The sequence below is a fragment of the Colossoma macropomum genome, unplaced genomic scaffold (genome assembly GCF_904425465.1).
Source record: "Colossoma macropomum unplaced genomic scaffold, Colossoma_macropomum, whole genome shotgun sequence".
NCBI lineage: Eukaryota > Metazoa > Chordata > Actinopteri > Characiformes > Serrasalmidae > Colossoma > Colossoma macropomum.
In genome coordinates, this window is record NW_023494789.1 from 396993 (window position 1) to 424417 (window position 27425).

Sequence of the window (27425 nt, forward strand, 5' to 3'; positions counted from 1 at the left end):
TCTGTGTTCTCGCGTGGTCTGGCAGGGGGAGTAAACAGTCGCCATTTGTCGAGAGTGAGAGCGGATCAGAGAGGAGATCAATCACCGATATTATCAATTCAGCCGCCATTCTGTCCCGATCGGTGCGGGGTTCTGATAGCGGAGGGTTCAGCAGAGACCAGCGCGGCTGCTCCCCCTCCTGCAGCTGAGACTGCCGGGGTTATTAGAGCCAGCAGCGCGGCTGGGCCTGGACTGGAGCTCACACACCTCACACACACTGAAACACTCTCACACTCTCAGACACTCTCTCAGACTCTCAGACCCGCTGTTACTCCTAAAATGATCATTGAAAACCTCGACGCCTTGAAGACGTGGCTTTCTAAGACCCTCGAGCCCATGTAAGTGTCTGTTTACCTGCCTGCATGGCGAGTTAGCTTAGCTGCGTTAGCTTCAGCCGCACTAACACATGAGGTCGCCTGGCGGCTTTTATCTTCAGTAAATCCGAGTTTATTCTAAACTTCTGCGCTTCACTCGTAGATTTTTCTGCTCATGCACCGCTGAGCCTCCTCACTGAAGGTGGAGGGCGAAGGATTCAGCTGTAGCTTTTACTGACGAAGCTTTTCTGCTCTAATAAGTGCAGCTTCTTTCACCGCTCGCTGCCCTCAGCGCTGTGAAGCTCAGCGGTCAGAGCCGCACACCGCGCACAGAACCTGCATATGAGCTAAACGAAATACTAAAACACCTTATTTACTGATGGTGGTTCAGTGGAGGAAAGCTCAGTGGAGGTGAATGTTACAGGAGGTGTGGTAGTCAGGTGGACAAAATCCATTGGTACAAATCCAGGCTTTGAATAACCAGCTGTACACAGCACCTCCTTGTTTCTGCGCTCATTGTCCATTTTATCAGCTCCACTTACTATATAGGGTCACTTTGTAGTTCTACAGTTACAGACTGTAGTCCATCTGTTTCTCTGATACTTTGTTACCCTGTTCTTCAGTGGTCAGGACCCCCATGGACCCTCACAGAGCAGGTACTATTTGGGTGGTGGATCATTCTCAGCACTGCAGTAACACTGACGTGGTGGTGGTGTGTTAGTGTGTGTTGTGCTGGTATGAGTGGATCAGACACAGCAGTGCTGCTGGAGTTTTAAACACTGTGTCCACTCACTGTCCACTCTATTAGACACTCCTACCTTGTCAGTCCACCTTGTAGATGTAAAGTCAGAGACGATAGCTCATCTGCTGCTGCACAGTTTGTGTTTGTCATCCTCTAGTCCTTCATCAGTGGTCACAGGACGCTGCCCACAGGACGCTGTTGGCTGGATATTTTTGGTTGGTGGACTATTCTCAGTCCAGCAGCGACACTGAGGTGTTTAAAAACTCCAGCAGCACTGCTGTGTCTGATCCACTCAGACCAGCACAACACACTAATACACCACCACGTCAGTGTTACTGCAGTGCCACCACCCAAATAGTCCCTGCTCTGTGAGGGTCCATGGGGGTCCCGACCACTGAAGAACAGGGTAAAAGGGGGCTAACAAAGTATGCAGAGAAACAGATGGACTACAGTCTGTAACTGTAGAACTACAGAGTGAGACTGTGTGGTCAGTGGAGCTGATAAGATGGACAATGAGCGCAGACAAAGGAGGTGATTTTAATGGTATGACTGATTGGTGTAAGTGAGGCAAAAGTAGTTTGTGTGCCTGTGTTACTTTTATTCCCCTCTATTTATTGCCTTATTTTTTAAACATCTTTTACAACTGGAATGATAAGAATTATTCCCCTCATTAAGACGGGTCTGTTTTTTCACTCATTTGCCTTTATTTTTGCATCTTTCGCATTTTCAGCTAAACGGTGTTCTGAGCTGCGTGTTTGCAGTTCTATTCTGCAGCTTTAGTCTTCAGTTTCTGGGAGGCCAGGTTTCAAAAGCGCAATGCAGTATTGATATTTTAATGTTACTGAAGCGTAAAAATTCTCATGTGGTGGCTTGAAGGGTTGAACTACACAGCAGTGACCTAAATCTGTGATTTAACCTCTTTCGCTCGTAGGTACTTTTCAGTTTTTTCCATCTGAATTTCCATGCACAAATCGTAAGGCAAATTATTCAGCAGTTGCATGAAATAAAAGGTTTTTTTTTTCTTTTGTAAAAGCTCCCTCAAATTAACAGAGCATGTGTTTTATGATCATACACATATTGATATATGCTTACAGTTTACTGCTGAAAGCCAAAAATCTTAGACGCTCTTTGTATTATTTTATAAAAATAATTTTTACAGAGCAGATCACTGAAGAGACGCCATCTGAGATCCAGTTTGTAGCTCAAGTTTGTGAAAAATGGGTCGACTTTCAGTAGAAAAAAAAATTGTGAGTTCAGCTTCTTTTATTATAAGGGTTTAAAATTACATCACCATCTATTAGACTGGAAAGAAGACAGTTACAGCTCTCATACGACCCCCACCTTCTGAATGAAGCTTATGAAATATGAAAGTTATGAAGTAAAGTTTTGGAACCACTGGTGGTCTCAAGGAGTTAAAAAGGTTAAAGTGACCAAATGAAAACAGGTTTGATATTTAGCTACTGTTACCATTAATACATATCATTGTGCTACAGCGTTACTACGTGACTAACCGTGAAGTGCAGTTCAGCTTTGCTTGTTGAGCTTCTTGTCGTTTTCATGTGTGTAAAGTAATGTTCTGACATTGAGGCCTCATCATAGGGATTAATATAGCTGCAGCCATGGTTACAGTGTCTGAGGCTGCTGGTACTGCTATGTTAGTTTGCTAACACAGAAGTTATCATGTGTGTTTTCTCTGCAGATGCGATGCTGACCCATCTGCCCTTGCTAAATATGTGGTTGCCTTGGTGAAGAAAGACAAGTCTGAGAAAGAACTGAAAGCACTATGCATAGACCAGTTGGATGTATTCCTCCAGAAAGGTGAGCTCGATTATCTGCCTTACAGTGAACTCGGAGAATATCTGCGGAATATTTTGTAGCTGATGAGTAACGGAAGCTTATGCCCCACCAAACACCACTGTGCAGACTACAAGCCTGAACCGTCACCTACTGGCCTCAGATGATGTTGAGTTTTTAGATAATCTTAAATAAATTTGCTTATTTGGTTTCTAGGACCCAGTCCCATTTCTTCTGTTTACCCCTACCCCTTGTTTTCCAGTGTCACCTTAACCCCTTGGAACTGAGTTACAGGGTAGTGGTTGAGATCTTCCCTCTGAAATGGGACCCTCAAATAAAAAGAGCATCACTTCATTAACAGCTACCAGCGCTGCTCTGTAGGCGACCCTGCCAGTCTGCAGTGACAGCAGAGGAGGGTAAAGTTCAGCTCCCCACTGCTGGGCTTTAGATACATTTAGGACATCATATGATCTTCAAAGAGGGGGCAATTATTTATTATCACCCACCCCTAATTCGGTGATATGAAGCTGAAGTCAGATATTCACCAGCTTCTCATTCAAATTTTCCCGTTCCACCTTAAATGGAGCAGCAGTTACATTCTGGCGCTTCAGACGTCAGAACTGCTGGACTATTTAAGGTGGAACGGGAAAGTTAGCTAGCTAGCTACCAAGACATTAGCATAGTACTAGCAAATTTTTATGCTTATTATGAAGAAAACGACCAAAATACACTGAAATGACATTATAATATGATAATATGATGACTATCGTAATTTTTAAACAGAGAAAATTCTCACATTTGTGAGTTTCTTTGGTCACTTGTTCAGCCATCTTACCGACCCCCCCGCCATCTCAACACAAATCGTGTCACCCTACCCCTAGACGTGAATGCGCAAAACACAGGGCTAAGGGCTGAGTGGTAGGGGCGAGGGGTGAAATGGGCCTGACACTGTATGACACACTGTTCCCTATAAAAATGGACGAAGCTCTGTCGGCCTGTGCATTTGTCCATTGTTATATTTGATTTGTATGTGATTTGGGCCTGAAGTTTGAACACTCATTGTTGGGGTTTACACTGCCATTCTTTGTTCACTGCATTAGCCTTGAAGATCCAGTGCACAACTAGAGCAGCTTTATTCAGTACAGAGCTGCTGTAGAGAAAACGTCCAACGTTAGTCTGAAATTAAATTTCACTGTAGTCCTTATTCTCTGCTGACCGGTCACTGTGTTGTTTTGCTGTGTTTATTCAGAGACCCAAATATTTGTGGATAAACTTTTTGAAGCTGTGAACACAAAGAGTTACCTACCTCAGCCTGAGCAGCCCAGCGCCACGAGCCGGACAGACGGCCACCCACGGGCCGAAAAAGACGAGCCGAAGAAAGAGGAGGTGAGAAACTGACTGAAGTGTGGAGTAGTTCTTCAGATTGTCCATTTGACGGCTGAGTGGGGTGTTTGACAAATTATGCTCACTAAGAAAATGTCAGTTATAAAAAAGTTAGAGAAGAATAACTTCATGCTTTGGAGAATAAATGTTCAAAATGATCTCAGGAGTCTTTACTGGGTTTACAGCAGTCTTTAATTGAAGCTCACACTGTTTCCAGTGCTTTTTATTAGCTATGTGCAATATAAACAGTATTATTTTTTCTTTAATGGGCCAAATGGCCATTATAAATTTTTAAATTTTAAATCATTTGCCTATTTCATTAACGATCAAATGTAGTGCTACATCGAATATAAGAGGTAACCGGCACAGTGAATCATGTATAATTATACTATGAGATTTTAATGTAGGTGTAGCAGCTGCAGGAGTGCGCTTACCTGCCTTATTTACCTTATAAAATTGTGACACAGATTGATCAAAGTGAAAGTTTTGTGCTTTGAGCAAAAGTCTGCCGATTCTGATTTTGTGCCTCCCCAGTCTTTACTGTTTTAAAGAGCCCATATCTTACATCTTTGTTTTTATTTCAGCATGAGCTCAACACCTGGTTGATTATGCAAAAAGCAGCCATAAAAAAAAGCAGTTATTTCACCATAACATCACAGGTTTTTCCACAAACACTGTATCACTCCACTGAGACACCTTTGCTAAGCAACGGCTTTGACAGCTGTAGGAGACGCTCAATTTGAACGTTTTTACTTCTTACTTTGCCACAAACAGAAAAAGGACACATTTGACCGATGGCCGATTTGGTCAGACTCTGAAGATCAGACTACACTAAATTGCCAAACTGTCAGTTGGTCTGTGTGGAGCTGGAGAACGAACTGCCGGCTGAGCAGCGAGTGGGCGGAGCTCGTTACTCTGAAGTAGCAACAAGCTGCTCGTTAAGGAATTATAATTTGGTGAAGGAACTGCGAACATTAAAACATATTAAACGCCACGTTCACGGCCCAGTTTATTAATTTATTACTTTATTTATTTAACTGTTGTATTAAAGCAATAGAACACTCGAGGAGTGTGTTATCGCCAATAACATCACGGCTGTGATGATCTACGGCGACCAAATCACAGCCGTGATGTTATTTCACAATAACACACTCCCTCTGTGTTCTACTGCTTAAATAAAAGGTGTGTGTGTGTATATATATATATACACACACACACATCGTTTTTTGTTCCAAAAGTGACAATATGTTAGTGACACTCTAATGACATCATAAAACCAATGGTGGTTTCTGAAGCTAGTTTTCCATATACACATTGTTTTTAATGGGGAGAGAACATAACATTTTGGAACTTAAACAGTGTTTACACAAATTGTCAACTTGTTTTATTAAAAAAAAAAAAATGCAAGGACATTTTGCTTTTCCATGATATGGACCTTTAAGTTGATTAGTCAGCTGTCTAGTGGAGAGTAAGTAATGTAATCAAAGCCTGTTCCAATTATATTTGTTGACCAGTTAGCGATGCTTAAAATCAATGTGTCAGCAGGTTAAGTTTAAGGGGATGTATTGTCTGACCCTGTTAGCAGATGTTATGTTCATGAGTATTTTATTTGTTTATTTATTTTTTTGGACTGTATAGCAGCCCAGTCGAGATGAGGAGAGGGATAAGAAGTTCTCCAGGAGGGTGAACCACAGTCCTCAGTCCAGCTCTCGCTACAGCCGAGACAGCAGGTGAACACCTGTAACCTTGAAATCTTGAAGGAATAACTCATTAAAAACCAGATTTCTACAAATTTGCCCCTACCCAAATGTCTGGTGTCTGAAGTTTGCCTCTTTAGTTTTGTGCTCCAGCTACGAGGCTAATGTAGCTAACAGCTCCAGTGCAAAACTGAACAAGCGAACTTCAGACACGTCTTGGCTGATCAGCTACATTTGATGTAAAGAGGAAAACCGTGAAGTTGATTTTTGTGAACTGTGATTTTTCACTTTCACTTTCTTTCCTCAAATGATCTCTTCGGTTCCTCAGCACCACAGGAGGCGTCTGTTTAGTTGCAGTGTGATGATTGTCTTTTGCTCTTAGGCGGGTTGACGAGCGTAAGAAGGATGATCGCTCCAGAAAGAGAGAGTATGACCGTAACCCACCCCGCAGAGACTCTTACCGGGACCGCTATAACCGGCGGCGTGGACGCAGTCGGAGTTACAGCCGGAGCCGAAGCCGCAGCTGGAGTAAAGACCGCGCCCGCGAGCGAGATAGAGACAGAGAGCGGGACCGAGGAAGGGAGCGCAGCAGGACACGATCACGCAGCCGGTCCAGAACCAGGAGCAGAGGTACACACTTCAGTCTGCAGCAGCTCTTCTGTACCCTGTAAGGTGGAAGGCGGCAGCTCCCAGTATCGCTCTTGTGAACCCCATGTTCTACCATTGTCCACATACGTAGCCTATATGGTGTCAGTCTGTATACAGATGAAAAGGTTTTTACTTATTTTTATCAAATCAAAATCAAATCAAATTTTTCACATCACATTATGCAGGTGGGAAGGTGAGTGAAAAGCTTGTAGTAGAAACTAAAAATATGTATATTCATAAAATATATTTTACATATTATTTTTTTTATTGTATGTATGCAGCGTACACAGGAGATCATGACTGTATTTATTTATTCATTTTTAATCCCATTTGGTGCTGCATGACAATTCTGTGACAGTTGAGTGACAGTTACGTTTGACCAATCAGTGGTTTGCACCATTTCTGACTCCAGCCATATGTTGTGGCTTGGCGTGTCTTGTACTCCAGTGAGAAATTCAGCACAGGCAGTCAGATACAGAATGGATCACTGGGCAGTGGAAGTGACAACAAAATATGTGATCGTGGGTTTGTAACCGTGTCGTACCACACGGCAGCGACTGATGGGGAAATGCCAAAGCTGTGTTGGATCGTCTCCCACTTTCTCCCATGCGATCTAAATTACAGTGCAGTGATAAAACTAAACATTTCCTGCTAAACTTTCTCCAACAAACTCAATCAAACCCAAACACTGGGTCAGTGCGCTGCACCTCTGTGGGGTTTTTGGGAGTCTCTGATGTTTATTCATTCACTGTTAGAAATAAAGGTTCTGTTCAGGTCCATTTTTGTTCATCAAGGTACAAACAGTGTAAATGTTCCCTCAGAGGCACAACAGTGGTTTTAAGGTCTGATTGTGAACCTTAAATAAGTGTTTCCAGGTGAAAAGTTCGTATTTGTACCTTTTCATAACCGAATGTTTTAAACAGAACAGTAAAATAAAAGCCTGGAGACGAGACGGGGTGTGTGGAGTCAGTACAGCTTAGAACATATCATTCAGTGGATTATGGTTCAGTTATGTTCCCTGACTAAAGGTACTGAGATGGAGCCTTGAGGGTTCCACCCCAGTGACAAGAGGGGAACTGCCCCAGTGACAGTTTAGGACCTTTATTTCTGAGAGTACTGCTTTGTTGTGGCCCATCACTTTGTTTGGAACATTTATGAAGCTGATATAACAATATTGGTGTTTTGCCTTTTCTTGGCTCGCTGTTATCCTGGCTTAAATGTTACCTGACTTGTCACAGCAGTGTGTACAGCAGGATGAAGTGTAAAAATGGGCAGAACATGGGTTCTCTAGGACTTGGTCAGAGGACTTATGATGTAAAATTTAAAGAGTCCTTCAGCTTTACAGCAAGATCAGGTGTTGGGTGTGAAGGTGTAGCTGTAGTTATGTCTGGACATGTTCCAGGTTGTGGAATTTCATGCATCACAGGCTGCACATGTGCTTTTCTAGTCTTAGGGTTATTTCTAGTGGGCTGGCTGGGAGCAAGACTAAACATGTTCAGATAAAACTCGGGCATCATAACCATTTCCACAGTCTGATTTAAACAAATACTAATTAAATATTCCACTGACTGCATGCATTTTACTAGTGCTGTCAAAATCAGTACATAATCGCCTGATCACAGTTACTTCAACCAATTGCAAGCTTGTTTTCCATAGTTTTAGACTTCCACAGTCCTGTGTTTACATTGAAAACATTGCGATTTGAGTGTATTTTTATCATTTGGGTTATGTAAACAGTGTAAGGCAGAAATGCATTTATTGAGGCACGAAAAACAACGAAAGGTGGGTCTCTTCACTGGTGCCATCACATCTGTAGAGGGTGGTGCCGAGTAATGTTGGTTTATTTGAGCTTGAGCAGGAAGCAAGACAGCTAATCAGTTTGTACTTTAATAGCTGCATACAGCAAACAAAGACACAGTGCAATTAATTATAAAGCAATTAATCATCAGTTAATATAAATAACTATTTTACATAGTTGCGCATAAAATTGTAAACCGAAAGGTTTAATATTGATTTAATTTAATCAATATTGATTAATATTGATTGAGTCCAGCGTAACAGGTGATCCATACCTCAGGTTTCTGTTGATTAAGTGATTTGTCTCTGTGTTAGTCTGTGATTTAGGACTCGGCCAGCCAGCGTACAAAATGATCTTAACATAGAGCTTTGCTTAGATGTAGCCATAGCTGCTCATCCAAAGTTTCTTCCAGCATCAAGAGTATTGAAAATGAGTTTGTCCCCCTCTGCTGCAGTAACTGTCTATGCTCTTTGGGGAAGGCTTCACACTAAATGTTGAAATATTGCTGTGATAATTTGGTTGCATTCAGCAGTGGGAGCACTAGTGAAATCAGGTACTGATGTTGGATAATTAGTTCTGGATCACAAACGCAGCTCCAGCTCATCCCAGAGGTATTGGATGGTCCTCCATCATTCTGGAGAACACAGTTCCATTACTCCTCAGCTCAATGCTGGGGGGCTTCATACCCCTCTAGCCTATGCTTGGCAATGGACATGGTGGGCTTAGGCTTATGTCTGGCTGCCCCAGAGCGTCCTGTTCTATTGCCAGTTCTTTGTCTGTGGAGATGATACAGGCTGTGTGTGCATTTGAACTCCTGTGTCAGCAGTGAGTTCACTTTAATGCAGCTGAATTCACGAGTAAGAAGGGTTGTCCACAAACTTATGGACACAGTGCATGTTCAAAAAAATCACCTTGACGTGTTTTGGTTGTCAGGGAGAGTCACACCAACAAACTTCAGACAGATATCATTAAAGAAATGCTCAAATGTTTCTTGACCCTCACCTGCCCATTACCTTCTATTGTAAGTGCACTTGTGAGTCATTGATCTGGTCACATGACTTGGCTCAAGCGTATTGATCACTTCAGTGTATTGAGTTTTAATCTGCCTTTGTATGTCACTACAGAGAGGGATTCTGGGAAGTCGAAGTATGACCATGAGCGTCCTGAGCGCCAGGAAGGCGGAGCTAGTGAGGGTTACGTGGCCACCCCCCTTGCCACCGGCACTTCCTCTACGCATTTCCCAGTCCCCGCCCTCAGCAGCACCATCACGGTCATCGCCCCGACTCACCATGGCAACAGCACCACGGAGAGCTGGTCCGACTTCCATCAGGACCACCATGCCCCCTATGGGAGAGCGGCTCCGCCCCCACGCAAACGCTGCCGAGACTACGACGGTATGGAGTCGGTTTATAGTGCACGACTGCTTTGGGATTTTTCTTTTTTTAATAATCTTTACCAAGGGGGAATCGGAAAGGGAGCTGGGCGACAAACCAAGTGTTTAACCCTCTCACACTAAGTGTAGTTGGGCAAGTCCGTTATAAGGTGTCTGATTTTTGCTTTCTTCATTTTAGAACTAGAGTTATGAGGCTAATATAGCTAAAAATACATTTTTGTATTAGTTAAACATTAAAAACAGTAGCCTGAAATTTTATTTTAAAATTCAATATTTTATTAACAAGCAAACGCAAAGAACACAAGAACTGTGTTGAAAAAGCCCATAGAGCTCCCCACAACAGACACAGTACAGAGTCAACAGTCATCGCTAGACATCAGAGTAGCAACACCGGCGACGACAGCAGTGATGGTCAGTGGCACAGCCACACCAAAGCAAAAGACATATAAACAAATTAATACCTAATTAGATAATGAATGAACTCAGTATATGAAGTTTCCACCCTCATATCAGTTAGCGAAGGTTGCTATGCTCTCATTGTTTTTAACAGTTCTCAGTGTTTGACCAGGACACAGTTGTTCTTATTTTGGCCTTTGAACATTCCAAAAGAGCGATGTCCCGAAAATAAGTAAGCAAATGAATATGCACAGGAACGGAGGGTTCAAACCATATTTTCTGTATTGTCTTTTTGGCCAAAAAAATCCCTTTTTGAAGAGTAGAAAATAATTCTGCAGAGTCATCAAGTAGGAGGAAAGTCCAGGGATCTTTATGTACGGATTTTCACAAAATATTAGAGCATCTTGAACATATGACCAAAAGACATCCATGACAGGACACGTCCAAAACATATGCATATATGTACCGACTACTGTTGACCTTTTTATTGATTGATTAATATATATATATATTATATATACAGTGTGTCATATGCAGTCAGAAACTTCCTCTATATGAGTCTACTTAACAACTCAACACAGCATGTGTGGTTTAGATATGCAAATGACACATTCAGTGGGGTATAAACCTCCTTTACTTAGCTGCTTTAGCATCGTATCTGCAGTGCAGAACTAGTTACGTTAGGTGACCCTTATTAGAAAGCACACTTGGCCGGAGCGGTGGGCAGCCCTATCCACTGTGCCAGGGGAGCAGTTGGGGGTTAGGTGTCTTGCTCAAGGGCACTTCAGTCACGTACTGTCGGCTCAGGGGATCAAAACAGTGACCTTCCGGTCACAGGGCTGAAGAAGCAAACTTCAAACACCAGGTATCCAGCTACATTTGGAATCAGGAGGGAATTTCTGTGTTTTATTATTAAAATAATTATTTTTAATAAACCATTCATACAACAAATATTAACATTTTAGTGTTTTTGTCATCTGATTTTTTTTCTTTTTTTTTTTATGGCCAAAATAATTTTTATTCATTCTGCAGTTTTTACTTTGAGATGACATTGTCATGTAAATGTACTATAAATACATTAATCACTTCTTAATTACCTCATTAATAAATTATTAGTTGCTTTAATTGGTTACAAATAGTTAGATAAGCCGTTGGTGGTGTTTTTAACCTTAAAGAATTTGTGGTGTTTTTGTTCCTCCACAGAGAAAGGTTTCTGCATGCGGGGGGACATGTGCCCATTTGACCATGGCAGTGACCCCGTGGTGGTGGAGGACGTAAACCTGCCCAGCATCCTTCCCTTCCCAGCCCCGCCTCTTCCTGTGGTTGACGGCCCACCTCCCCCTGGTCTGCCGCCCCCTCCTTCTCTCCTCACGCCTCCACCTGTTAACCTGCGGCCCCCTGTGCCTCCGCCTGGCACGATGCCTCCCAGCCTCCCACCTGTGGCAGGTAAAACATGCAGCAATTCATCGTTCATCATTTTGGTCATGTGTTCTGTTACCGAGGTTGATTAACCCCAAGACAAAAACCCTGAACCACTTGAAAATAAGTCTCTTATTGTTTATTAATTAGGACATAAAAAAACCTCAAAATCATTGATTAACATAATAATTATCACACAATAACAAAAAGAGCCGAAGTGTTGAAACTAACAGACCCAATGTTGACTGGTGGAGAAGAAAAATAAGTAATCAGCAAGATCTGCGATTAACAGTGTAAGTGAATATGGGTTCACTATTAGGCAGACAGGTCACTGTTGCCTGGTTTATTTGTGTGTTGTAACTGCTTATTAATGATTAAGGTGTTGATGGCTAAATTAATGACTATTAATAAACTAATTTTAAACCGTTCCTAAACTCTTTTTATAAGTAATTTTATTAGACAATTGTACCATTTAACCCTAGTCTTGCTATAATTATTGCTGTACTTTTTAAATCTAATTATTACAGGTAATAATTTGCCCAGATCAGATTTTGATCAGAGTATTTTAATATTGAAAAGATGCTGATGCTGGGCCCAATCCAATGTTTATGTATACGTATATATACATATATGTTTAAAGTACATTGAAGTTAATAAAATCAGGGATGCACAGTCAGAGTCAGACTGATTTGGGTGTCAGTTTTATGATGTAAATAACACAAGCTACACCTGTGTTTTAGCATAATTATACATTGTCTCTTACAACCCCATTTCCAAAAAAGTTGGGATGCTGTGCGAAATGTAAGTAAAAACAAAATTCAATGATGTGCAAATCATTTCAACCCTATATTCCATTGAAAATACTACAAAGACAACAAATTAACTGTTGAAACTGAGAACTTGTTTTTTGAAAAATATTTGCCCATTTTGAATTTGACGTTCCAAAAAAGTTGGGACGGGGGCCTGTTTACCACTGTGATTCATCACCTCTTCTTTAACGACACTCTGTATTTATCGTTCAGCATCAATGGTGCCTTCACAGATGTGCACCTCACCCATGCCATGTGCACTAATGCCCCCTATACCATCATGAATACTGGCTTTTGAACTGTGCACTGATAACAAGCTGAGTGGTCTTCAGCCCGGAGGACACAGTGTCCATGATTTCCAAAAAGAATTTCAACTGTTGATTTGTCGGACCACAGGACACTTTTCCACTTCCCCTCAGTCCATTTTAAATGAGCTCGGGCCCAGAGAAGGTGGCAGTGTTTCTGGATCCTGTTTATATTTGGTTTCTTCTTTGTGTTTTAGAGTTTTAACTTGCATTTGTGGATTCAGCGCCGAACTATTTTCACAGACAGTGGTTTTCAGAAGTGTTTCTGAGCCCATGCAGTGATTTCCACTACAGAATCATGTCTGTTTTTAATGCAGTGCTGTCTGAGGGCCCAAAGATCACAGACAGCAAATACGGGTTTTTGGCCTTGTCCCTTACATACAGAGATTTCAGGTGTCACACTGGTGCTTGTGCGTCAAAGCTGCGTAAAAATATCACAGGTTTGGTCACATTTAATGACATGAAGTACTGTGTCTGATTCATATGATGTAAAAACAACAAGATTTGAGCACAAATGATGAATCAACTTCAGTGTGTGAAATCAAGTGCCAGCCTATCAGCACATCGGTTACCGGTCATTTATACAGGGCATGTCTCAATTCATGCAGATGTTTGGGTTGAAAGCCAAATTGACCACATTCAGCAGCTCGCAAGCCAGTGTCTGTGATTGTAGGCGGAGTTTGAGGTTGAGCAGTGAGTGCTCTGCTCCTCCTTCAGACAGAATAAAATGCGAAAACCAAATATCTTGTTTTTTAAGGCAATAGAATGATGTGATTGTGTTTCTAAAATAATGTTTTTAATCACTGTATTATTGCAGCGTATAAGATGCACTAATTTTACGATCACGTTTGATCGCGTGTGTCTGATGATTAAGAGCCAATGTTTTCAAACAGAGGCCCAGTCATTTTTCCGCACACGTAAGACATCCTGTTCAGCTGTGGTTCAGTTTGTATGAGCCGCCGTCTAGTAAGAAAAACGTGTAGAAATACTATAAATGCAGATTATCAGATTATCAAGGTAACCAGTCTGAAAACAGGGTCATCAAAGTTTTTTCAACTGCTACATCATCATTATCCAAAAAATTGAACATTAGTTTTTGTTTGATTTTGCTGACTTTCATTACGTTGCATATGAGTCTCACACAGCAACAAACCCAGACCAACCTAAACAACCTAAACCAGGGGTCTTTATTTAAAATTCACTAAGACCCCGTTAGAGAAAAGGTGTGAAACATCATAACGTCTGACTTGCATCATGATTCAGTGCCATATACTGTTTACTGAAGTAGCCTGGTAGGTATATCAACATCTTATACAGTCAACAACTGAATGACAAATCAAATAAAGTACAATTCAGTCATATTTCAACAATGTTTACTGTCAGTTTTCTCTTTTTAGAGCACATGTGAAATAAGAAACCAGAAAATATTCAAATTTAAGAAGCAGGAATCAGAGTTTTTATTTACTTTTCTTAAAAAATTACTCAAACTGATTAATGAATTTCCAAAGTAGTTGCTGATTAATATAATAGTCGACAACTAATCGATGAATCAATTAATTGTTGGGGCTCTCAGTATACACTACTAGATGATGCTCAAAGTCGGGGGGAGAAATCAAACATTTGATATTGTACACAGTCTGATTGATTTAAAGCAGCGGCAGCAGTAATTTATAAAAAATTCATTTTTATATATATATATATATATATATATATATATATATATATATATATATATATATATATATAATAGAGAGAGAGAGAGAGCGCGCAAAACACTGGCTGGTACTGACCCATTAATATATGTCTTAAACTCATAGTAATATTTTATTTATTTATTCTGAAGACTTTCTGTTGGCGATGGCGTTGAGTGTTTGACCCTTGTGTTCTGCAGTAAGATCTGCTGTTGGTGTTAATAGTCATTTCTTTACCCCTCGTCCTTCTGCTCTGTGTTTTTCAGGTCCTCCTCCTCCGCTTCCTGCGCTGCAGCCTTCTGGAATGGATGCTCCTCCGAACTCAATCACCAGCTCTGTTCCCACCATCGTCACCTCAGGGGTCCGGCCTCCACTCCCACAACCTCCTCCACATCTTGTCACCTCTGGGGGGCGCCCTCCCCTTCCCCAGCCCCCTCCTGCCCTCTACACCTCTGGTAATTACTGTTGGTTACTAATCTGCTGTCTTTGTTTTTTGGTGGTCTTTGTGTTGATAGGGTTGCAGCTGTTGGTTCTATAATTAGTGACATTATGTTATCAATACAAATTTTGAAAATCGATGTTTTGACAATTGTAAATAGATTCTGAATCGATTTACAATTGTCAAAACATCGCTTTTCAAAATTTTGATTTATAATGTAATGTTGATGGAACACAAAAGGCGGAACTTCAAGGTAAGGAAGTGGGTAAGTGCAGCGCCCGGACAGTCTGTGGCGGCACATAACAAAAACACAACTGGATGAGGGAGAAATCCGACCGGCAGCCTCTGCATTAAAAGTCAGGTCAGGGGTCGCAACCCAAATGTTGACAAGACGTTTTGTCCTTTCTGCAAACATCAAACCACCTTGGGAGCCACGACATTCTATGTCCATTTTACCATTGTGGCTGTAAGTATGTCTCAGTATGTGCTAACGTGCTAGTATAGGCTAAAAAATCTAAACGAAAACGCAGAGTTATAGCCGCTTTTCTCGCATCTCCAGCAGGAAACTTTTCGTCAAAAGTAGAATAATTTCTTGTAAAATGTCTCTCAATGTTCTACTTTTTACGAGGCTGAAGGTGCTTCTCATTCATCCGCTTCTTGTTCAGATTTTCCCGTTCCACCTTAAATGGTGCCTGAGGTGCCTGAATGTAACTACTGCACCATTTAAGGTGGAACGGGAGAATTCGAGCAGAAAGCTGACTTCGGCTTCGCAACTGGCTTTTGTCAGTTTCTCGTTGCAGAATAAACGTATCAGGAAACCAGCTGGACTGCCTATAAATGCAAATATGTCCATTCGTCTCCAAGTTATTGATGTCCGCCTTAAATCGTTCTCTTTGTCTAGTTGTTAGCTACTAGCTAGGTATGTTTCCGACCCCTGAGCTGAGTGTGGAAGCACTTTGGCTTCTATGAAGTTGAAGTGGAAAAAGGACCTGGACCGGAGCCAAACTATATATAAGTTGTGTCACACTAAACAAATTTTTTTTTGGAAACGACAAACATGAGAAACGATATTACATGTTTCCACCTGTTTTTCACCCGGTTGTAGTTGCCAGAGGACCATCGAGCGAGTGATGTCGGAGCCCCCCCCCAACTCGGAAGCGAATTACAAACTCTATTGCAACTTTAATTTCCAAGGATTTGTGTCTGTTCTCTGTCTTTGAGAACCAGGGCTTTCAGGCTATGTTGCCCGCTCTGGAGCTGAGATACAGCGTCTCGTCTCGAAGATATTTTACTGGCACAGCGTAGTACAGCTGTAACGTGCTGCGTGGACACCCACTGCCACAGAATCTAATTTCACCGTAACTGTGCATTTTATCACAGATGAGTAGCAGCAGCTTCTCGTGCTCCAAACAAGAGCAGTGAATGAGGGTCTTCTAGTTCAGCCACATCACTTCCATTTGTTTTATTATAAAAGATATTGGAAGTAAATTCATTATGGATCATTACAAATACTTTGCTTTAAAAGTATCAAGTTGTCACACAGTGAGAAAAAAGAAATCCTGTATTTGAAAAAAAAAAAGATTTGATAATCGGTTTATAATCACATCACAGCCTCTGAATCGTAATCGAATCGTGAGGTGCCTAGAGATTCACACCCCTAATAGCTAATAGATCTGTCTTTGCTTCACTGTATGATTCTGTGACTCTGTACGCCAACAGTGTTGAGAAAACCAGCAATATTGTCGGTGTTCCATGTTGAACCGTGGTTGTGTGGAAGTGCCGCGAGGACAGTTACTCTCTATGCTGAGCTGTTTCGCCCTGCAGTGGAAGAGTCAAGTCCAAGTCAAGTCAAAGTTTATTTATATGGCGCTTTTTACAACGGGTGTTTTCACAAAGCAGCTTTACAGAAAAATCCAGGTCTGAGCCCCCATGAGCGTCGCCAACGGTGACAGTGGCAAGGAAAAACTCCCTAAGAGCAAGAGGAAGAAACACTGAGAGGAACCAAGACTCAGAAGGGGAACCCATCCTCCTCTGGACCACACTGGACAGCAAACAGCGTTAGAATAAAATATTAGAATACAAAACGGGGAAAAACAGGTGGAGCAACGGTTAATTAGATAGTTTGAGTTTATACAGCAGGTGGGTCAGTTCATGCAGGTGAGGTTTGAACAGCGTTATACAGCGTGAACAGGAAGAGGCCGCTGTCTCCTTAGTGCCCTTCTCTCCTCCGTGGATGATGTACCAGTATGTTTATCAGAGAAATATATTTTCACTCTTTCTGGATTTGGCTAACCTCAGCTAGGGAGGTTAGCCTGGTTTGTGATTAAGCCTCACACTCTTGACTTCAGTCCACGTCTTTCATACCACGTCCTTGGCAACACGCTCGCAGGCACCGGTGCCCTGTGCCGATACCGTAGATGCAGCAGGGTTATTTAAACAGAGAAATCAACCAAGTTCAAGGTCTCATTTTCACTGGGGCTCTGCTTACATGTTACATGCAAATAATGCAACATACGGGACATTTAAGTAGGTGTACTTCTCAAAAACATGCTCACCTCTTTTTTTTCTCCTCTTTTTGTCTGTAGATTCATTTGAACCAGACGTTTATAACCCAGAGGCTCCCAGTATGACCTCGCGACCCATGTACAGACACCGGGTCAACGTCCAGCGGCCCAATCTAATTGGTCTCACTATGGGGGAGGTGGACATGCCCCCACGAGGTAACACTTCATTTATAACCACTCAGACTTCCACAGCATTCCCTGCTGTCACCAGAGAGCTCTTTCTGAGTACAGCCTCCTCACTCTTTTAGATCTGAGGACTGTATGAAGTGTTTTCTGACTCTTCTTTTTGTTCTTATTTGCAGTTTTAGTTGGTGAATTAATACGTTTACTGTTTTGTTTGAATGCATAGCTGTTGTAACAAAAGCTTTTCTCCTGTGATTTTCAGTTTGTAAAAACTTGTTTTCTCTATTTAGTGCATAGCTTTTTGTAATATGTTTCTTCTGTTATTATTTTCTTACAGACAAAATGTTGAACAGCAATAGTGCGCGGATTGTTCTGGAATCAGACTCCAGGAAAAGGGGGCCGGGTCCACATGATGGGGGCATTCCCCCGAAGAAACCTTGGTTTGATAAGTAAGAACACTGCTCACATTGACTTGGCATGGTGTAGACCAGGGGTGTCAAACTGTCACTGAATGGGTCACATTAAAGAACCGTATCGAATCCGTGGGCCAGAGACGCCTGTGTTTTATTTAATTTTAATTAACATTGTGCTGTAACCCGAACTGACCGTCGTTTATTTAAAATCCACAGAAACCTCAACAGTAAAATACAGGCAGTTGTAGTAGATCATAAAATATTATATGGATATATTATATATATTATATAATATTATATAGAAATATTCAAAATCTAAATGTCCCCAGGTGTTCGGTCTGTTAAACCTGCCTATTTGCCTGAACTGGCATCCATTCTTTACTGCAGTTCATTAAGACTTGGGCTCAGTGTCTGAGCAGCTGAGCTGATGTTTGGTGTTTATATTGGCTGAACTGCAGTTATTGTGTTTGGTGATATGACTGGTGTAGAATTGTGTAGAATTGAGGTGTAACTGCTGCCCCATAGACTTCTGTTGGGGTAGGAGAATCCGAGCGCACATTACGTCGCAGTGCATGCTGGGGACTGTAGTGCAGCACATTGTGAAACGGGCTAATATTAATAGAAAATTAAAATACTTTTGTGGATCGGATAGGATTGGGTTGTGGGCCCAGTTTGGCCTGCGGGCCTTGTGTGACACATGGAGTGTAGACATTTAAAAATACAATACATGGGCCTCATTTCAGGGTTAAGAACAAGACTTGGCAAGAGTTTGCTCCATTCCTTGACACAGAAATGTATGCAGAATATAAAAAAAAAAATAATAGACTCGCTTTTTAAATTGTATTTTGATTTTTTTTTTTTTCTTTTTTGGACATTACATTACAACTCTTTTTTTTTTTGTTGCATCCTTGTATTACCACTGATCTTTTAACTTTTTTGTTTTTTTCCTCCACAGACACAACTTTAACAAGCCCAACCATCATGGCTACCATAAGAAAGTACCATTCTCTTTGCCAAATACTAAACTGGCCATCCGGCAGATTCCCCCAGAGCTCAACAACATCAGCAAACTCAATGAGCACTTCTGCAAGTTTGGCACTATAGTCAACCTCCAGGTGAGCACAGTGGGGCCATTAAGCACCAAGGCTGCACATTTCAGCTCATTTTTAGCTGCTAATACACAGTTCGATTGTGCGTTCATACCTGTTGTTTTGGGATGCTACGGTGTTGAATGTGAACAGATATGTGGACACTTTGGGACAAGCTGAAGTCCTGGTCTTGGAGTGACCCAATCCTGCATATTTAGATTTACACCCAATCCTGAACTAATCAGCATGTAAATGAGCACTTCCTGTGTTGGTGTATTATTTCATCACAAAATTACAAAGTTTTTGTGTTCACTTACTTTGTGGTCAGAAATGAGGCTGAGTATCAAATGTTTACAATATATTTAAGATGAATTTTTGGGGATACAAAATAAGACCTGAAGGCCGCATGGCCAGCCTCCTGTGATTGAGTGTGGTAATCCTTTCTAGCTAAATGAAAGCCCCACTATTTTTGTGTGCTGCTGGGATTGTTGTAAACGAGTTCCTATACGTTGCTGTGTCTTTGGGGGAAAAAACAGTCATATGTGACGGTTGATGTGTGTTTGTGTGTGCAGGTTGCCTATAACAACAACCCAGAAGGGGCGCTGATCCAGTTTGCGTCTCCAGAGGAGGCGAAGCGGGCTATGCAGAGCACGGAAGCCGTTCTAAATAACCGCTTCATTAAAGTTCACTGGCACAGGGAGGATGAACTGGCACCCACACACACTGTTCCACCTATGGTACACACACACACACACACACACACACACACACACACTCTCACACACACACACACACACACACACACTCACACACACACACACACACACACACACACTCACTCACTCACACACACACACTCACACACACACACACACACACACACACACACACACACACACACACACACACACACACTCACTCACTCACTCACTCACTCACACACACACACACACACACACTCATACACACACACAGCCAGTAATGATTGTTAACAAACGTTCAAAAGCCATTTGCAAATCAAGGAGGTGAAGTTGCTGGATATCCTAACTGCCAGCTTCATTAAATGCATCTCCTTGTTTCTACACTCACTGTCCACTCTACCAGCTCCACTGACCGTATAGTTTCACTCTGTAGTTCTACAGTTACAGACTGTAGTCCATCTGTTTCTCTGCATACCTTTGTTAGCCCCCTTTTACCCTGTTCTTCAGTGGTCAGGACCCCCATGGACCCCAAAGAGCAGGTACTATTTGGGTGGTGGATCATTCTCAGCACTGCAGTAACACTGACGTGGTGGTGGTGTGTTAGTGTGTGTTGCGCTGGTATGAGTGGATCAGACACAGCAGTGCTGCTGGAGTTTTCAAACACTGTGTCCACTCACTGTCCACTCTATTAGACACTCCTACCTTGTCGGTCCACCTTGTAGATGTAAAGTCAGAGACGATAGCTCATCTGCTGCTGCACAGTTTGTGTTGGTCATCCTCTAGTCCTTCATCAGTGGTCACAGGACGCTGCCCACAGGACGCTGTTGACTGGATATTTTTGGTTGGTGGACTGTTCTCAGTCCAGCAGCGACACTGAGGTGTTTAAAACTCCAGCAGCACTGCCGTCTCTGATCCACTCGTACCAGCACAACACACACTAACACACCACCACCACGTCAGTGTTACTGCAGTGCTGAGAATGATCCACCACCCAGTGTAGTACCTGCTCTGTGAGGGTCCATGGGGGTCCTGACCACTGAAGAACAGGGTAACAAAGTGTGCAGAGAAACAGATGGACTACAGTCTGTAGTTGTAGTTGTAGTAGTAATGTTATGTGCTGTACCAGCCGTGTTATAGCGTAGTGTGGAATGTCTACATGTAGAATGTATTTTCTCTGTGCACTTGTAAAGAATTGTTTTTATTACCTGTGTTTGTTAGAGTGTGCAGCCGCCCCAGCAGCCTGCAGTCACTCTGAAACAGTCTGTGAAGGACCGGCTCGGCCCCCTGCCCATCGGAAACACAGAGCCTCTGCAGGACCCCAGTCACCCCTCACAGGTCAGCAGGAAAGGATGATCATTGTTTTGCCACGTGAATGTCATGTGGTATCAGATGTTGATATCGGTGCAATTTTGTGAGGACAAGTATGAGTAAATGAACATGGTATTGATCTGATATCTGATACCAGCATCAGTATCATTCATTAAGTTTATATTGCAACATATTTATCCCTTTACTTTTATTTATTCTTTTGTTACTGAGTTTTTTCGTGTCCTGTAGTTTTAATCACCATTTCGTATTTATTTACTTACTTATTTATTTATTTATTTATTTATTTGTCTGTTTCTAGTCTTCACAGGACTCTGGCAAACCATCAGTGAAAGAACGACTGGACTTCTCTAAATCAGCAGCCTCTGCCGGAAAGGTCTTTACTCTCTAATGATAAATCTTTAGCTGTTTTTTTCAGATACTGCTAACACCCATCAGACAAACAGAACATGTTTCACGTTTTCCTGTTTTCCTGCAGGTCTTCTCCACCTCAACTGGACTTACTAAGACATTTTATAACCCAGCAGCACTGAAGACCGGCCAGAAGGGGGTGCCGTTTGGGACTTCTGTTACCCCTGAGGATGCACTGAAGAAGAAACAGGTTTGTACTGTGGGATTTTCCCCCTCGCAAAAAATCCAACTCGAGTTCCAAAGGAACGGGCAGACAGACTGGCCCCTGGTCTTCTTGGAAGAAAAAAATAGGGTTTATTCAAGCATCATGTTTCAGGTTCCAGATGACGTGACGGATTTCTTGTTAAAATTAGTTGATTTTCAAACTGAAAATAAGTTACACGTCCTCTGCAGAGACTGCACTTCTGCATTTTAATGCATAATTACTGTTTAGCTGCTGAAATTGAGGGAAAAAGACAAAATCTGACTGGTGCAATAAGTATGGACTGTGCACAAAAATGAGCAGAAAAACACTAAACTGTGTTCTCTGCAGAAGATGTCATTAAGGAGAAATGATATACATAATTTGAATGGGGTTTTCAAAGTTATGCATTCCACTGGCCGTGGGCTATTTTTATCTGAGCTGCATTATAGAAATAGTTTGCCAAAGAAATAGTTTCTTTAGTTTTGCACTGGAGCTGTGAGGTGAACGTAGCTAATAAGTAATGTAGGCTGATACTCCACCAATAAGCATCGTGTAAACTACATACCTTAATAATCACAGAGTTGCATGAACTCATGTTGAGTAGTTACGTAACTCAGATAGACTTATATATGCAGTTTGACACACTGTTATGTATAAAATGGACAAAAGTACTGAGAAAATTCAAGCTTCAAAATAACTGATAGTACTGTTTTTGACTGTGACGCACTGTTGCGTGTAAAAAGTAGACAAAAAATGTCATGCACTGTCAGAAACCACAAGCAAGTTAAGCTGCTGTCTGGATGTTTTTCCTGTTTTCTCCAGCAGGAGGCGCTGAAGCTTCAGCAGGACGTGAGGAAGAAGAAGCAGGAGATTCTGGAGAAGCACATCGAGACCCAGAAAGTGAGTTCAAAGCTCCCTAATGTGACTTGAAAAGACGCATCTCAAGGTTTCTCCAAGGATTAAGAGAGTAAAGCTGTGTGTGTGTGTGTGTGTGTGTGTGTGTGTGTGTGTGTGTGTGTGTGTGTGTGTTCAGTTGCTGATCTCTAAGCTGGAGAAGAACAAGTGTATGAAAGCAGAGGATAAAGCTCAGGTCATGCAGACGCTGACCACGCTCACCAACAGCATCAGCAAACTGCAGGAGGAGATTAAAGGCATCTCCAGCACCAACACACTGCAGACCTGCATCAAAACCAAGGCCCAGGTACGTCATGGCACTTACACACCTGCCTCACCACGATGCCGGTAATGGGCCATTTGAATTAAATGAATGAAAACACAATGCAGTGAGACTCTGCTTTACAGTGTGCATTAACACGTGTTTAGTGTCCGGATCGTGTCTGGATGAACTTTGGGCGGATTCTATTTACACTTTTTACGAAAATGAATCTCCATTGTGGCCAAATAAGATCCAATTTTACTTTCCTGTGGAAAAAGCACATCAGCACACTCTGTTTCCGTTACGATACGAGTTTATAAGCTTGGCTTGAACACTTTCATCAGCCTGGAGTCCAAGAAGCTCTTGGTTTGGGGACCTCCAGCCTTGTGTGTCCTCCATCCTTCGTTTTCTTGTTTATACTCTCACTAGTCAGCGCTCAGCAGAATAAATCCCGCTCTTGTAATTATATGCGAAAACAACACGTTCTGTTCACACTTGTTTTAAATGTGGTGGAGATCCGTATCACAAATTTCTCTTTTTTTGCCAAACCCTTTTTCCCACCATATATCCAAGCCTTGTTCAATGGTAATATGTTTAAACAGTTTGTCCCACCATGCTTTAATGAATCTGACTGGTTTGGTTCTAATTTATACAGTACAGCAGCAGGCAGTCCTAAATAAGTTTGTTTATTTATTTATTTATTTATTTTGGCTGGTGTGTTAACAGGCTCAGAAGGAGCTACTGGACACTGAACTTGACCTGTACAAGAAAACACAAGCTGGGGAGGACACAGCTCAGCTCAAACTCAAATACACCCAGCTGCAGCTCGAGGTTTGCTTTTATAGAATGTTATTTCAGCTCTGGGTAACTCACTGGAATCCGAGTCATGCAAAATATGGGAATTTATGTGTTCATTCACCCACTATGTGCAGATCTTTTTAATGGATAAGTCTGTGAACGCTGTTTTTTGTCATTACACTATAAGCCTCTGTCTGTGGGTCCAGACTTCAACTCCTCACTCATCACTACAGGACTTGCATACTTTCACATATTAGAAATATTGTTTCAGTGAATACTACGAAACCTTTTTAGTAGCTATACTGTAATAAGTTTTGAGGTTAATAATGTAATAATAAGCCTCTAGTTTAAGGGGTCAATGGAGTAAAATTGTTGTTTGGATGTTTGGAATTAAGTACTGCACTCACAGAATGGCGAATCTGTTAAGGCATTGACTGGACTACTGGTTGCTGTAATTCCTGAAGTTGCCACTTGGTGGTGGTATTGGCCTCACTTGCCTCTCTTTCTTCGCAGGCGGCCAAAAGGGGTCTCCTCACCCCGGGGCGTGGGAGGGGGGCCCATGCCAGGGGCCGTGGGGGTCTCAGGGGCCGAGGACGGGGCTTTAGGGGCCGAGCGAGGGGAGCGCCCACCCATGCTGTGGTGGACCATCGGCCCAGAGCCCTGGAGATCAGCGGCTTCACCGAAGCAGATCGGGTCGACCTGCTGCCACACTTTGCAGTGAGTAACTTTCAAATTGACAGAGTTTTGAAACAGTTGTGAAACATCACGAGGCTGGATTCGTATTTTAGGTGGTTCAGAGGCTTTTCTGCTCGTGAAATTCTGTTACTCAAAGCAATAGTTTGGCAAAAAAACTAAATTACACAGTATTAATCTCTGCAAACATAGTCGATCAGCCAAGACTTGGCTTAAGCTCGCCTCTTTAGTTTTGCCTTGGAGCTACAAGGCTAATGTGGCTAAGTCACTGAAGCTTATAACCAATAATTAGCATTGTGCAAGCTGAGTATCTAAATATCACACAATCACCTCAAACTGTGCTGAGCTGTTAAATAGACACTTTAGCCAGAATAAAAAAATAACCCTTTTGTAAACAGGCCTGCAGTGTCATGTGTTGCAGTATTATCTAGAGTGAAATTTTAAGGCCTGGAAAATTACGTATTTTGTAGATGACCTTGGAGAATTATAAGCGTTTGACTTGGCCAGTGTTTGAGGACAGGCTGTTATGAGTTATCAATATTTGTGTTTTTATTTTTCTGTAGATATGGAAAAAAAAGTGTGTTGCACAGCTGAAAGCAGTAGTAGCATATATATATATATATATGAGTCTTAAACTGAATCTGTTTGTCTTGCTCAGCAATTTGGGGAGATTGAGGATTGCCAGATGGAGGACAGCGGTCTGAGCGCCATCATCACCTACAGAACCCGCGCAGAGGCAGAACAGGTACCACTGAGCCTCCTTTATAACAGTATACACACACGCATGCACGCGCGCACACACACACACACACACACACACACACACACACACAGCTTGTTGGAACTTGGTCTGATGTCTCGCTGCAGGCGGCGGTCCATGGAATGAGGCTGAACAACCAGGAGCTCCGTCTGTCCTGGCATAAACCAACTGCTTCCCTCAGCACAGCGGACACTGAGGAGGTAGAGCCGGAGGAAGAGGAGGTAAGCTTCATCACATTCGGTCCTGTTTTTCCGTGCTGCGTTCCTCTCCCAGTCTCTCACATCGGACATCCAGTATGTTTATCCTAGGGCTGCAGGTACAGGGTGATTTAGAAAGATTCATCCGATTTCACTTGTAAATCATTACAGATCAATGCAGTGAACTGTAAATGGTTTAAATGAGCATAAAGTTTATTATGTAATTTTACAAGGTCTCAGTCTGAACCTCCTCCAGCTGTACAGACAACATCAACGCCATAGTCAAACTCATCCCATACTGGATTGAGCGTGTCGGGTGTCGCTGCACTCACGGCTCTTTCAGTGCGATTTCAGAGATCATCCAGTGTTGTGGAACCAACGACGAACACTCTGAGCTGTTGGAGCTTCACTGACCATGAAAATCACACTGCACAGTTATGACTGATTCACTCTTATTGAAGTGGAGAACGCAGAACGCTTTCTGCTCAGGGTCTCATCTCCTCTCAGACTGAAGGGAGCCACTGACAGTCAGAAACTCTATGAGCCCCTCTTTCAATTGGATTGTGATTGGTTCCTCGGCACCTCACGGTTGTAAAAATATGGCGCTTTGAAATCAGATGAATCTTTTTGAATCAGCCTGTATTATTATGTATGTTATATCTAGAATCAGTTAACATGACAAATATTATTTGATACTGCACTCTTCAGATATTCTGCCTGCTTCGGTTCAGTTCCTCTCAGTTTGCCACAGTTCTGTCTGTCTAAAACAGAATCCTTGTAAGGAAGCCTGCGTTAATCCTAGCAATGAGCTATTTTTAGTCTTATATCTACTGTAATGGCGAAGAGGCTGATAAACCTAAAACTGAAAGCCAGGCTAACGGTTTAAAAGCATATGTGGAATCACTGGCAAAGTCTGACGAGAAGAAGAAATATTTTGTGGTGATTGGTTTCAATCAGTATCCTCCACTTTTTAATAAATGATAAAACAGGCTTATTCTGTAATGGAATAATGGAAGCTATAACAGCCCCTACACTTCCTTAAGGATATTGCTTTTTAATTTAATTATTGCGTTTACTTTTATTTTATTAATATATTGCCTTGTGTTCTCTGTTCATGGAGAGTTGACTTAACACCATATCAGTAGTATCTCTGGGTAGCGGTTGCCATGTTACTGACCGTCTCTGCTGTATGATTGGCTGCAGTTCCAGGAGGATTCGCTAGTGGACGACTCCCTCCTGCAGGACGACGATGAAGAGGAGGAGGACAACGAATCTCGCTCTTGGCGCAGATGAAGACGTCTGACCTTTGCTCCACGACCTGGCCACGCACCCAACATGTCACTTCCTGCTTGTGTTTTTTTTTTTTGTGTTTTTGTTTTAAAGCTTCTGTTTGCCATTCATATTTTTATCATTAACAAAGAGTAAAGCTGAGCGGATTCCTCTCTCTGTTTGATTCATGATGTGCTAGGAGTGAATTCCTTGTTTTTTTTTTCTGAAACTGGATAAATATGTGAAACCACATTTCATTTTTTGCATTTCTGTGAGAGAATATCAAAACGGAATCACGATGACAAAATGAAGAATGTTTTAATTTCAGAATTTCAAAGACAGCCGCGAAACATGTTGGGTTAATGTTACACATAGTGAGCTTTATTTAGAACGGTTAACCTGTTTGAGGTAGTTGCTTTGTGTACATATTTTATGTATGAATTTTAATGATTTGTATGACTGCTTTGCTTCTCCTGGCTTTAATTTGAGATGTAAAAAAATAAAGAATTGAAATGGTCTAGAAAAAAATCAGCAGAGAAAAAAAAGAAAAGAAAAAAGAAAAAAAGCTCTGCTGCGTTAGCAGCGGCGGCACTGATGGAAAAAAAGAAAAAAGATCTAAAATTGCTGAAAAAATAAAGACCATTTCAAACCCCCCCACCCCCCCTCCTCACAAAAAGAGCAAAATTCCAGTACTCAGGAGTTTTTCCAGCACTCAGACTGGATCAGGTGAGTATGTGCCACAAAGCTGAAAGACCAAGGTAAGAAAATCACACTTTTTAATCAAATTTGTACATAATGTATGAAAATAATTTCCTGCTTCTGTATTTTTTTTAAACTAAGGACAACATTTACACTTCTAAGATCTGTTTGATGTT

At 41.9% G+C, this 27425-nt stretch overlaps 1 protein-coding gene across 2 annotated transcripts; it reads left to right on the top strand.

The window, feature by feature from the left end:
- On the top strand, nucleotides 1–27176 carry rbm26 (RNA binding motif protein 26). Of its 2 annotated transcripts, none has more exons than XM_036569768.1 (22): nucleotides 1–377; nucleotides 2795–2913; nucleotides 4139–4275; nucleotides 5911–6002; nucleotides 6352–6599; nucleotides 9540–9809; nucleotides 11408–11650; nucleotides 14695–14883; nucleotides 17453–17587; nucleotides 17892–18003; nucleotides 18923–19082; nucleotides 19628–19792; nucleotides 20975–21091; nucleotides 21384–21458; nucleotides 21561–21683; nucleotides 22500–22577; nucleotides 22711–22878; nucleotides 23560–23664; nucleotides 24145–24348; nucleotides 24983–25069; nucleotides 25192–25305; nucleotides 26485–27176. In XM_036569768.1, the coding sequence occupies exons 1-22, from the start codon at nucleotides 319–321 to the stop codon at nucleotides 26572–26574; spliced, it is 3090 nt and encodes a 1029-aa protein (XP_036425661.1). In that variant the 5' UTR covers nucleotides 1–318; the 3' UTR covers nucleotides 26575–27176. The 2 variants fall into 2 exon arrangements, with proteins under 2 accessions (XP_036425661.1, XP_036425660.1); XM_036569767.1 differs by having other exon boundaries at nucleotides 181–377; nucleotides 22503–22577.
- The last annotated feature ends 249 nt before the right edge of the window (nucleotides 27177–27425 follow it).

Bases quoted from the DNA above. Each gene is read 5' to 3' on its own strand.
- rbm26 (XM_036569768.1), top strand. From the start codon at position 319: ATGATCATTGAAAACCTCGACGCCTTGAAGACGTGGCTTTCTAAGACC. The intron at 6,600-9,539 runs GTACACACTTCA...ATGTCACTACAG, and splicing joins GTCCAGAACCAGGAGCAGAG to AGAGGGATTCTGGGAAGTCG. The intron at 21,092-21,383 runs GTCAGCAGGAAA...GTCTGTTTCTAG, and splicing joins ACCCCAGTCACCCCTCACAG to TCTTCACAGGACTCTGGCAA.